Source organism: Neopelma chrysocephalum, unplaced genomic scaffold, assembly GCF_003984885.1.
Source record: "Neopelma chrysocephalum unplaced genomic scaffold, ASM398488v2 Primary Assembly neopelma1_26, whole genome shotgun sequence".
NCBI classification, from domain to species: domain Eukaryota; kingdom Metazoa; phylum Chordata; class Aves; order Passeriformes; family Pipridae; genus Neopelma; species Neopelma chrysocephalum.
Genome location: NW_020897695.1, coordinates 9,633,081 through 9,646,715, shown reverse-complemented (window position 1 = coordinate 9,646,715; position 13,635 = coordinate 9,633,081). Strand labels below are relative to the sequence as shown.

The 13,635-nt window shown below is 43.1% G+C and overlaps 1 protein-coding gene across 1 annotated transcript in view; it reads left to right on the top strand.

The window, feature by feature from the left end:
• Positions 1 to 4,253, top strand: part of TRIM71 (tripartite motif containing 71) — a 54,960-nt gene extending 50,707 nt beyond the window's left edge. The window contains exon 5 of the mRNA XM_027676122.1: positions 2,389 to 4,253. Coding sequence (XP_027531923.1) covers positions 2,389 to 3,840 — 1,452 coding nt within the window. The 3' untranslated portion in view covers positions 3,841 to 4,253. The remainder of the gene's footprint in view (positions 1 to 2,388) is intronic.
• Positions 4,254 to 13,635: the final 9,382 nt, after the last annotated feature.

Below are 13,635 nucleotides of genomic sequence, written 5' to 3'. Positions count from 1 at the left end.
TTGCTGTAGAATTAGGTATATAGTGTTTGGGTTTTCCAGTCCACTTCTCATTAAGGACAGGAGCAAAGCTGTGTATGTTGTCCTTTTTTTTTAAAAAAAGACTAGTAGAAATTCTGTGAGACTTACTTTCATTGTGCCCATAACTACAAACCTTTACTCTTAATCAAGGTAGTGTCTTCCCTCTGATTATTTTTTTTTTAAACTAGCATAACAAAAGAATACTTTCCAGCAAGAGTATCTGCACAATCCCAAGCTCATGGCCTAATTTCAGCCATGATGCATGTGTGGTATTTTGAGAGGAGGAAAGGAAGTAACAGCCAAGTTCCTTATTCCGGAAAGGTAACTTAATGGTTGTGGCTCTTCTCTGCTTGTTTAGCACAGATTAGCTTGGATAGGCCCTCTGGGTCCCACTTGTAGAATTGAACAGAAACATTCTCTGCTGTAGGATTAGGACTCTTAAATAAGTGAGTCAAGCTGACTTGTCCTGTGACCACATGATTGCTAGGACTATTAAATGGGAGCAAAAAACATGTGGTCAAGATGGGAGAGGTTTATGAGTAAACTGAGAATGCTCCTATAATAAGCAGTCACACCAGATAGTGTGGCTGGAAACCAGGTGCTGTGTGGCTGCTGCCTGTACTAGCAAGGCCAGGCAGGATGGCTTGTACATGTGCTTGATGAGGCACATGCTGCCCAGAAGCAGTACCATCCTGCTAAAGCATTTCTCCCCTCTTCTCCATCAACATTAACTGAAACAGTAATTTTCTGGTTTAATATCTGTTGTCAGCAAAATGGCTAATCTGGTAAGAATTTATTGTATGGAACTACTCTAGCTACAGTGAGACTAATCCCGTACAGGAGAAGTTTTGTTTTTCTGCAGTTCTTTTTATAAGTGTCAGTGGCAAGATTAAAAATACACTTTATAGAGTTACTGTACTTCTAATGCTGCTTTTTCTGAGGTTTTGTATTGAGGGAGAGAAGTTCACTTTCCACTATTAACCTTCTCCAAGAAGCTTGGCAGCTTTCTCTTTTGAGGTATTCCTAGTACAGGAGGAGTAAGAGCTGCCCCTAAGCTATTTTTATCCCAGGAGGTTGTATAAATGCACTTCATTGTAATATCTGCATTGACAGCAAGTTTTCTTCAAGTTATAAAACATTATTTTAAGATGGAAACTTGGTGGTGGTGGTAAATGATTCTAGCAAAACAAGCTATCAAGCCCTTGTATCAAGTGTGTTAATGATTTCGGATACCAAAACTGAGTCTAAGGATTAAGCTGAGACCTAAGATTAGTAATTTGTCTTGGAAATCTATTGGAGGAAGTATCTCTTAAATTTTTTTTAAATAGTTTGGTAAAACCTGCATGCCTCAACTTTAAATGAAATAGTATGCTTGTACATATGTTATCTAGACAGTGCATAGCCAAGGAATTTTCAGACATTGAGTCTTCCTTCATTAAAATACATATCAGGTATTGTTCTGCAGCCAAGCAGGTATTCAGACATCAGGAAATGTATTTTTGCAACAAAAAAGCAAATACATTTCATTAGTTTCACAAAGCAGGTGTCTTTGCCAGATGGTCCGAAGTGGTTTTTCACAAGTAAAGATAAACAGAGGCTTATATAAATGAGTTACAAGCCAATCGTTTTTGCACAAACCTCAGTCCCCCAAGCAGGGACTGGCAGCAACCTTCTGTGTCGTTTGAAGTGACATTTACAAAGCATCCTGTTGTAGAGCATGAGCTCAGTATGACTGCCAGTATTTACAAGAAAATATTAAAATAATAGGACCCTAAAACTCCCTGGAGATAGATATCTGGTATTGCTAGTCGGATGAAAACGTTGCTGGCAGGCAGGGGAATGACAGGAGCCCACATGCATTAGCTGATGCTGACTCTGAGCCTCAGCTCTGTGTGATAACAGCCCGCTTTCTGAGGCTGGTCTCAATTCTGGTTAGTGAAGCCTCAGCCTCTGCTCCTCCTTGAGAGCCTGCAGTAACCTCTGTTCTCCCTGGGGGCTAAATGAGATGTGCTTTCAGTTGATCTGTCAAATACCTTGCAACTAGAAAACAGCATTTGAGGAAGCAAATATTTATTAGTAAGCGACTCTCCCTTTCAACTGGCACTGTGCAGCAGATCTGCAGGATAAGAATGTATGGTTTTGCATGGAGGATAGGAAATAGTAATAATCCTGAATTTAAATAATTAATTACTTTCCTCATTTCTGCTTGTCTACATTGTGGCTTTTAGAGGTTTGTTCTGCAGCTGTGTGTCAACATGCTGTAACACCTGGTCAGCTGTTTTTATGTAGAAGGGTGACACTAGGTAATGTCTGTGGTATGGGCTGTCTTTCCTGATGTGTGCTTTTTCTCTCTCCCCTGTCCCCTGCAAGGTGGAAAAGATTCGTCAAGTCAAGGCTAAGTCACTCTACTTGCAAGTTGAAAAGTTACGTCAAAACCTAAACAAGCTGGATAACACCATTAGTGCTGTTCAGCAGGTCCTGGAGGAGGGTCGTACCATGGATATTCTTCTGGCTCGGGACCGCATGCTGGCTCAGGTGCAGGAGCTGAAGAATGTGAGAGGCCTTCTCCAGCCACAGGAAGACGACAGGATCATGTTCACTCCCCCTGACCAGGCACTGTATATGGCCATTAAATCAATGGGCTTTGTCAGCAGTGGGGCTTTTGCTCCTCTGACCAAAGCCACTGGGGAAGGTCTCAAGCGTGCGCTGCAGGGCAAAGTGGCCTCTTTCACCGTGATCGGCTATGACCACGATGGTGAGCCTCGCCTTTCAGGAGGCGACATGATCTCTGCAGTGGTGATGGGCCCAGATGGAAACCTTTTCGGGGCAGATGTCAGTGATCAGCAAAATGGGACCTACCTGGTCAGCTACCGTCCACAGCTCGAGGGAGAGCACCTGGTGTCCGTGATGATGTGCAACCAACACATTGAGAACAGCCCCTTCAAAGTGGTGGTGAAGTCTGGGCGCAGCTACATAGGCATTGGGCTGCCGGGGCTCTCCTTCGGAAGCGAGGGAGACAGCGATGGCAAGCTTTGCCGCCCCTGGGGGGTTAGCGTCGACAAAGAAGGCTACATCATTGTTGCCGACCGCAGTAATAACCGCATCCAGGTGTTCAAGCCATGTGGGACGTTCCATCACAAGTTTGGCACGCTGGGCTGCCGGCCAGGACAGTTCGATCGCCCTGCTGGCGTGGCCTGTGACATTTCGCGTAGGATTGTTGTGGCTGACAAGGACAATCATCGCATCCAGATCTTCACATTTGAGGGGCAGTTCATTCTGAAGTTTGGGGAGAAAGGAACGAAGAACGGGCAATTCAATTACCCATGGGATGTGGCTGTCAACGCAGAGGGCAAGATTCTGGTCTCTGACACAAGGAACCATCGCGTTCAGCTGTTTGGGCCCGACGGCGTGTTCCTTAACAAGTATGGCTTCGAAGGGGCACTCTGGAAGCACTTTGATTCCCCCAGAGGTGTGACTTTCAATCACGAGGGCCACTTGGTAGTGACAGACTTCAACAACCATCGCCTTCTGGTCATCCATCCAGATTGCCAGTCAGCACGCTTTCTGGGCTCGGAGGGCACTGGGAATGGCCAGTTCCTGCGCCCGCAGGGAGTGGCGGTGGATCAAGAAGGGCGCATCATCGTGGCTGACTCCAGAAACCACCGGGTGCAGATATTCGAGTCAAATGGTAGCTTTTTATGCAAGTTTGGCACTCAGGGAAGCGGCTTTGGTCAGATGGACCGTCCTTCAGGTATAGCTGTCACCCCTGATGGCATGATTGTTGTGGTCGACTTCGGAAACAATCGAATTCTCGTCTTCTAGTCTGTGTTTGAATTAGGAAGAAACTGTCTCAGGGAAATTCTTCTAAGAGAAAATGAAAAAATACAACGTTAATTCAAACCTACCTCATCTTTAATTTTTTTACAGATGAATGTACTTATCTTTTCTGCAGGGAGTGAGCCTGTAAAAATGAATTCTATCTACCTCATCGTCCTCCTTTCCCTCCCCAGTTTCTCACCCTCTCCCCATCCCCACACACTCATAGTTCAGAACATTTTACCTCTTTCCCCCCCCAATGGGGTTTCATGCACAAACAAGTGTTGCTGTGCACATTAGGTGGTTTGTGTGGTGAGTTCTGTTAGACTAAGCCAAAAAAGGCGCTATGTAAGTTTTTAAGTGGAGAAAATGGTAGTAGGTGTTTGTAGAGAGTTTGTTTTTCTTGACCATACTGCAGTTCTGTGGGTGGGGATATGGGAGGGCGGAACTTTTGTTTTGTTGGGATTTTTTTGAATTGCTGCTGCAGCAGAGAACTTTTTCCTGTTCTCCTTTTTATACCTCAGTGTGTTTGATTTACTGGTGAGCACAGCATCTTGTTCCCAGATGACTTTGAACGTTTTGTGAAAGTGAGTGCGATTCACTCGCCGGGAAGAGCAAGTTTGCATCTTTTTGGCATTTCTGTATATTTTTTCCTGAAAGACAGTAATATAACAGCACAAAGTGAAGCTGATGAAAATGCACAAAAATTCTTTAAGTTTAAACCAAATTGTTCATTTTAGTGACTTAGTGCTCTTGTTGTAAAGGTTAGATAAAAAGCAAGGCTTCCTTTAATGTATTCTGTCATTGAGTATTTCTTTTTATTCCTTTTCACCTGAAAGCTAAATTAGTTTTAAAAAAGTTAGTGTTTCTTATCAGTGCACCTAATCTGGGTAACAAGAGGTTACAAGGAGCATTGAAACAGGGAAAATCAAAACCCTTTTGATTTACTTTCTTTGAAATTACTAGCTTTTTTGCCCCTCCCCATAGAGAGACTTTAAGGGAAATAACATTTGAATTTGTTAGAACAGAAGTGGTACCTTTTTCCAAAAGTAAGAAATAAGCACAGCTTTGGAGATTCAGGGTGTGTTTTGGAGAAGTCAACTGATCGAGGTTTTTTGTTGTTGTTGTTGTTTAAAGAGGATTGCAATAACTCTATCAGTGACAAAAATATATTTTTTTCATATTCTGGTTTCCCCAAAGAGCTGGACTGAAGAATTTGGGAATGTCTACTGTAGCTTTTAGGGTGGGCCTGTAGCTCCCTGCTACAGGATCTCTTGCTACAGATCCAAGTGAAGAGTTACCAGTACCAGCGTAAGGCAAACTGCATCAAGGTGAAACTTTGCTGCTTTTTTTCCAGGGCAGTACCAAAGAATTCTGTGTAAAATACATGTATATGATCCTTAAAAGCTTGGAGGCAGGGGAAGTTTGCCCTTTTGGGGATATAAAAACACGTTTTGCGAAAAGCAGAAACCTTTGGGGAAAATAAAGATCTCTTCAGCAAAATGTGACTTTGAGTCCCTGGAAGGATTTGGTTTTATTCTTTAATTTCTTGCATTCCAGTTTAGCTGTTAAAGCAGATACAACCTCTACAGATGTGTAGCTTCACCTTCTGTTGTTGGCAAACAAGAATGGTAAAGTAGGGAACAGAGGGCTCTTCTTTCTCTCTGCAATGGAAAAACTCTTGTATCAGTACTCTTAAGGCTTGGAAATGCCATGGGATTTACCTTACTGTTTGCAAGAGATCTCTGAAACATAAACATGGTCATTGTCAAAAAGTCTGAAGAGCCTTAACCATCCTCCAAGGAAAGGGTTCATCTCTCTGCCAGCCACCATGCACAAAAGTGACCTGAGATTGAAAGGCTCTTTACAAGTTTGTGAGAAATCACAAGGTGCACTTTCCTTCTTGCTGCTTTTCCCTCCAAGGAGCATTAACTTTTTGGGTTTTGTAGAAATACTGATGATGTGTGCAGACAGTTATAGCTGCCACTTTAGAGGAGGTTTAAACTAAAGGACCAGAAGGAGACAAAGATTAATGAGATGGCAAAACCTCTTTCAAAAGAAGGGTGAGGAAAAACACCTAAATTAAATGAGATAAAACAACTGTGCTGCCTTTCAGCCAAAGCCTCAGGGAAGCAAACTCTTCAAAGCAGTGTGTTTCAGTTAGGCTTAATCTTAGGATGGCATGGTTTAAAAACAGTCTTTAAAGGATGATGTTTTATGTGGATGTCTGTCATTTAATTTCTGTGACCACTCAAAATATGTGTATGAGCGAAAGCTAGTTTACCATCAACTTTTGCAAGTTCTGCTTGTGAACATGCCTCCCTTCCTGGGCCTACAGCTGTGACAGATGTCCATGTTTGTCTTGTATTATTCAGCCCAAGAATTCACAACATGGGCTTTGAAAACTAATACCCTGCAAGATCTAGATACCAAAGAAAACTGGTTAAAAAAGCTTTAATGTATAGTTTGCAGTGTCCTCACATTTATCCTATCATGTCTTAATGAAAATGCCAAGTCTCTTAATACTTTGACCAGAGTGGCTGACAGTGTTGGAGTGTCCTAGAAATGCTCTTGTGCTTTAATGCTTGTCAGGTTCACCCTTTTCTGGGGCTAGAAGGGAGTTGTTTTTCCAGACATTAAAAAAAGAAGTGTGCAGTTGGGATTGTGTTGGACTGGAGGAGCCCTTTGCCCCTCTCCAGCCTGCACAGCGTAGAAAGTGGCAGACACTTAAGTTGCCCTTTGCTGTTTTGTATGGAGCCATCGCACAAACCCCCAGTCCAGGTCAGTCAGGAAGAGAAGTGACTTGAACTCTTTATAAGTCTATCTAACTCAGTGGGATTTGCTTGCAAACTGAACCTCAAGTGTTTGACCTCATGTATTGAGGAGCTTTTTCGTTTTAAAAACACTACTATTTAGCTACCCAAAAAGAATTTCTTATCTTTGTCATAGATAGTGCTAAGCACACTTGGTCTCATTGAAAAGTGGTAGTGTAGCTTATAAAATGGAGTGGTTTATATGCAATGAAAAGAAGTAGTGCTAATATGCAATGCCAACATCAGCTGCCCCATAGGGGCCTTTAAAAAGTAATGGACTTAAATGAGATTCAAATCTTGCTGTGCTTTTCCATGCATGTTCTCAGGTTAATGCCCAAGTATCATAACATACATGCAGAAAGGAAAAGCAAGGCTTGGAAGCTGTATTGCAAACCAAACAAGCATTTAGAGTAACCTTCTTAGCTAGGGGAAATAAATAGCCTGGAGAAAGGTTGAAGTGAGCATGTGCCTCTCCATTGGGTAACAGCAAATGTGGGTGACAGCTGTCTGCTAGAACTCCCAAAGGATTTTCACTATGCCAGGTTAAACCAGTGGCTCTAGGTAAACCTTTTGTTTGACAAAATGTTATCAGCAGTCAGTATGGCTGGTTTGGGTGTTCAGCCTAGGAGCAATCTTGTCCTTTCTCAGAATTACTTAAGCAAGAACTTCAGTAGCAAACTGAAGCCGATTCAGTACTTGATAATGCAGGTCCTTCAGATAACTCACTCCTTTTTACTTAGTACCTTTTAAATATAACTTATTTAAGGAAGCCCATAAACCTTAAACGTTTAAAGAAAGCAAAGGAAGGAAGACAACACCTGAAAACTAATACATGTTGGGGCCTGACATAATCAACCTGGGAGAAAGAATGAGGCACTTGGATGCGGCATTCCCTTGGAATTGCAGAAAAGTGGGCCCAGTCTGTTTATGTTACAGTTTAACCAAAATTAATTTCTGAAGAGAGAAGGTTTATAGGCTCATCTTGCCATAACTTTGATCATAAGATTTCATTGTTCAGTTCTAGGTTAAAAAAATACTGTGCCAAAGTTTTGTTTATTTTTTAAAGGAGTGTAAGCCAAATGGTGCCAAAAGGTAATAGGATATTTAAAAGTAGAGATATTTAACGAACAGTTTGGAACTGTATAAAAAAGGAACACTGGTACTTGAGTTAGACAAATATTGTACCTTTGGTCTTTGAGTCCTTGGGAGTTTGAAACCCAGTTTGCTGTGGTACAAAATGCACAACTAGAGATGCCACTATCTTTTGTTTGAAGTTCTACCTCACTTAGCAGAAGTAAATCATCTACCTCAATTTAGCATCTGACAGGTTTGAGTTGATAATCTGCTTGGGGGAAGGATTCATCCTGCCTATTGGAAAAGCATTTTAATTAAAATGGAGATGCTAAGTGTGTACTATGTGGTGACTGCTTGCTTTTGTTTGCTTTTGTTTTTGCTGCCTGCCTATGGAGATATTAAGCTGCCCTTGCTAGAGAATCTGTAAATAAAACCAAATGTTCAGGTAAACTGGACTGAGACACGAAACACTTCCAAGTTTGTTCTGGTTTCACTATGAGGCATGGAAGTGTAAACTTTTGTTCAGTATTATGACACTACTAGCTGGCATGACATACTTCATGTTCATTTGCAGTGTTCCTATGCCCGTAAGACCTTTAGGTCTTCTCTCTACAAGAGAAAAACTTATGCATGCCTACCGATGTGTCCTGCTTGGAAAGACTGGTGTTACGATTGCTGTAAACACAATGCTATACCAAATGCTTGAAGGGAATAAGATCCTGATTTTTTTTTTTTTAATTGACTTTGGTGATTGTATTAGTAGCTTTCTTGACTCAATGGGATTTTTTCCACCATGACAAAGCAACCGAGTTCCTATTCCAGGAGAGCAGTTTAGGTTCAAACATACTCAGGAGAGGCAGTTTAAAACCACTGTCTTGGGGGTTTATGCAACTTTAGTAGTGATGTGGAACATACCCTGTGTTTTACCTGTGGAGTAGAGTTGCAGAAGTACATTTTCAGACTACTCAACTGAGGGGGGGGGGGGGGGAAGAATCCTTTTTCCTCCCCAGTTCGTGTTAAGGGGTGGCAAACTGGGTACAGAGTACCCTAATAACAATAGGCTGTGCTGGGTTTGGTAAATGTTGTGGTGGAAAATATACATTGATGTCTCTAAGTGATCTTACGGGTTAACAAGCCAGACTGGCATCTTTTTCCATCATTGTTCAACCAGTAATGGTTCTAAAAATGCTTTGTGTACCTGCATGGTCTTAGACCTTCTATTAATGATTGTATCAACTTACAAACTCAGGTAGATAATTTGTTAAGCTCTTTTTGTAGAGCCTTACTGACTGAATGTTAAGTGTCTGTGTACTGATGTAGTTAAGTAACTTCCTTTTGAACTACCAGACTAGTTAAAAAAAAAAGTCCTTTTATAGGTTTGTAGAGTACTTTTCAGACAATGTAGTAGTTTTTCCTTCAGAGGGAGAGATGTCTGTTTCTGGGTTTTGTTTTTAGGTTTTTTTCCTAATATGACTAAGAAGTTTTTAACTAGTTTGTAAGGTTTGCGTAGTCACCTGAGTTGGTGGGGGTTTCTTATGTATGTGACTCTTGTTTGTACCGTGCATTACCTGTCATGCGCTACTTGGTTCCTGCACAGTTTGTTGCAGTAGTTGAGGGTGTTGAACACATGCCTGTGATTTAACTCAAATAGAAATTGGAAGCCTTGAACAAAATAAAGCTCATCCATATGAAAACAATGTCAAACATGCATTTTTCTCCCCTTATTTAATTGACTGTAGATGTATGGCCCCATCTTACAAAATTTTGACTGCTCATTTATAAGAAGCGTTGCCTTGGTACAGGATTGCATTGGAATCCAGGATGATTTCGTCAGTCCTTGGATGGTAGATGTCTTGAGTTGATTTGGTTTTGTAGTTTCCTCCTTTGTTGCAGTTGGATTTTTTTCAGCCTTTGTAGATTAATCATGCTGCTCTCCTAATAATAAAATATCTCAGGAGAACAGATAGTGCTCTGCTTTTAATGACCTTCTCAGAGCTTTTGTATCTAATTGAAAATGAGACAGGCTGTGGCAAGAACTGCTATGCTGCAAACAGGGCATCACATTTCCACTTGGACAAAAAGTGACAATTTTTAGTTGACAGATGTTGAGTATTGCAGAAAAGAAAGCATGACAGGTTATGTGCAAACTTTTACATAGAATAAGTGAGCAAAATGTTAGAACCCTTGTGTTAATGGAGGTTTCTGAATGTATCTTTGTGGTCCATAGGGAAGGCTGAAGGATGTAGCAAGGAGACAATGTATCAGCTACTGGCAGCCTTAAAACAAAGTCAGTGTCTCTCTGGACTTTAAAATGTTCCTATGCAGTTTATTTTATTTTTGTTTAATCAAATAAATGTGAGGGGTTTTTTCCATGGCAAATCTGTGTATGTGTGTTTCAGTATTACCCAGACAAAGCCTTCTTTTCTGTCAGAATGCAAAAAAGAAAAGCCTCTGCCTGAATTTGAACCTGGCTATCTCCAGATAGTGACTGCTGAAAACTTAAACCAGAAGCATCTGCTTTGAAAAGGGAGAGGAGGAAAAATACTGAAGTGCGGTTACAAAAAAAAAAAAAGGTGATGCAGTGTTAAAAACTCTTAGTTGTCTGTGCTATTAGAAAAAAATCGTCACTGTTGTGACTGGAGAAAAGAGTTCTGATACTGAACTCACTGCCTGTAACTCCATGCATTTTTCACAGTATTTTGCCAGAAGGTTCCTGGTTTAACTTTGTTAGGTCCATTTCTAGGCTTCCATTTCTTCACCTTTGCAGCTGTGAAGGAATGCTGCTTCTGAGTGGCAGTGTAAATAAAGCAAAGCCCCCTGAACATTCAGTAGGTGTCTCTAGCACCTTGCAGGGCAGACTGCCATCACAAATTGGGTAAGGGAAAAGATGCCCTTTTCCTTTACTGCTTTGGAAAATGTTTTTTAAAAAATGGTGAGCAGAGAAAGATGCTCTTCAGGAAAGGTTTGAGAATTAAGGCCACTGCCTGAATTCCCAGCACGGGCAGCAGTGGAGGTGGATTCCAGGCTCTGAAAGTGCTGACTGCTTTAGTTCTTCAAAGTCGAGGTGCTTTCTGGCCCTGAACAACTGTAGGACTCTCAGCACTATGCTGGGCTCTATCCATCAAAATCCTTGACCAGACCATTGCTCACTCTTCCTGCTGGAGCAGCTGGCAACATGTCAGCAGTGCAGAGAACACTTCAAGTTGAAGGGAGGGAGGGAGAGGGGAAGGACCTGTGAAGAAGAGGACAAGGGGCTGCCCAGGTGAGTTTGTCCAGCTTCATGTGTTACTCTGTATTCCCTTGGCTCCTCTGTGCTCTCTCCCTGAAAACAGCTGGAACCTAGAAGCTCAGTTGAACACTATGAGAAGGCTCTGGGTGCTGCTGAACAAGTGCTGTCCAGTTCTTGCACCAGAGCCATGGGCTCAGCTAAAGGTTCTGACAAGGAAGTGGACAGCAATGCCCATAGCCCTGGTGCAAGGACTGTGCTGAGGCAGCAACAAGGCTTTTGGTGCTTGGTGGGGGGGGAAGGGAGTACAACCCCTTTCTCCTTCTGTGGGAATGTGAGCCAGTGCATGGCCACAGAGTAATGGGAGAACAGGGGGAGAGAGGGACAGGCAGCCTTCCCTTTAGGAAGTGGCCCACACCAAAATTATATGCACTGTTGAGTTTACTAACTTAACACACAACTGAGCCTGTGCTGCTCCTGTTCTCCCCTGCTGCTATCACAGGCTAGCTTGCAGTTTTACTTGACCTTCACTTCTTTACTACCAGAGCCTAAAAGAAACAAAGGGAAGAGAAAGTGGACCGTGGCTCTATGGCAGTGCCAGAGAGGAGGCCAAGTCCTTGACTGCTCCCTCCTGAGCTGTGTTTTTACACTTTTTTTTTCCTCTCTGTTAATAGTAAAACTGAAAGCTGAAAGCCATCATCTCCACTCATCCATCCCTGTCTTCAAGTCCCAACGCGGGGGCGGGGGGGGGGAGAGAAGAAAAGTGCGGAGCTGCTGTGGTGACTGCAGCCGCCCTAGGGCGGAGGAGCAGGCGGTATAGGGGAGAGCTGGGGTCGAAGGCTGCACCTCACATGCAAATACGGCTAAGATGCGTGTTATCTGGGGAACAACTGCATCCTTCACCGAGCCCGGGGGCAGCGCTGGATGGCTCCCGCCCGAGCTGGCCGCTGCTGGAGCAAGGCATGAGCATCTTTTGCATGTGAATGCCCCGCATTCCTGGGGGGTGGGGAAGGGCAGGGAAGAATATTCTCTATTCAGGGCCCGGGACCACACAGGGAGGATCTTTAACCTTTTTTGTATTTCATCAGTCAATCTACTTTGACTTGAGAGATGTATCAGGTCCCTTTCTTCCTTCTTTCAGAAAAGAGATCTCCACCTATTTTTTACCGAATTTTTTTTTTTTTAATTCCTACTATTTCCAAAGCGCTTGGCCCTAACCGAGAACAGGGTGTGTGCCACCTCCTGTAGTGATAGGAAAGTTACTGAAAGAGGCAGCTACTTGGTCGTTACTCTGAAAGGCATGAAAAACAGGGAAGCCAGTTTCTAACAGGAGGGCTAGTAGCAGGTCTCAAGCTTGCTGATGTACTGCTTCCTGCAGGAGACACATCTTTGCTCATTCCACAACTTGCACATTGTTCAATACTCACTGTTCTGCTTCTGTCAGTTGTGGCTTGCTTCTTCAAGATCAAGGACACAAACCCAAGACTACCCTGCTGCCTTCCTCTGCTGCACACATCTGCACTGCCTGTTGCTAGAGACTGAGCGCAGAACTTGCAGGCCTCACGTCCCAGGTGCTGCTTGGAAAAGTGATTTTCGTGGTGGTGGCTGGAGGCAAAGTACAATGCCAGTAGCACCAGGAGATAAGGTGTTAGCTCAGCTCTATCCTGGAGATTATCAGGGCAAAGGCTCAAATAGCTGGAACAGCACAAAACAGCCCAGGAGGGAATGTGAGGAGAGGTGCTGGGCGCCAATTATCTTATGCCAATTATGTTATGCCCACATTAAGTCCCAAGGCAGGATGGCTCACTGCTTTGCCTATGCTTGCAATGAGTAACCAGAGTCCTTGATTATGCTGCTATCTTACAACCTCTTGGTTTGAGTAAAAGGCAGATTTTTATTTTTTTCCCAAGAGGTTCCTCTGCAGTAGAAACTGCATTTGAAAAAAACCCACCATAACAAACCCAACTAGAAAACAGAACACCTTTTTCTTATAGCCAAGCACTTTGCCCAAAAGAAAGATGTAATGGTGCAGGTACAGTGGAAAAGAAAACCAGGGAGAAGAAAACCAACCAAACAAAAAAAGCCAACAGGCCCCCATCCAGCTAAAGCGCAACTATTGCCCAGCACTGACAAACGCTTTGCAGGTGCTGATCCATCATTTCGGCAAACAGCCTTTTAGCTCTTGCCCCCTGTGTTGCTGCAGAGACAGGAGGAGCAGTCAGAGTCCCTCCAGTGTGAGAGGGAAGCACTGTTGAAAGGGCATTCACCTACCAGCACAGTCCCCCAGGCAAGACACCCCCCATCACACCAGTACACTCTTCCTCAGGCATCATCCACCCCCACAGCTGTAGAGGCAGCTTCATCAACAGCAGGGCCCCAACTCCCAGCTGCTGCAGGGTGGAGAGGACTGTAGCTACATCAAGTTGGGCAAAGGCCTCTTCGTTGAGGAATATCATGGCTCATAGGTGTTAAAACACAGCAGCAAACGCAACAGCTCAACTGGTCTTTCAAGAACTTTTGTTTAAGTAAATGATTTTCTCCTTCCAGTCACTTCCCTCCCCCCATTCTCTTCAAAAAGAGCTGAATTACACACTTGGTTAACCAATTCTTCTTGGTAAGTGCGTGCCACTCCCATTCAAAGCAGATACTCATCTCTCATTGTTCATGAAATAACCTTTAAAAACAAGT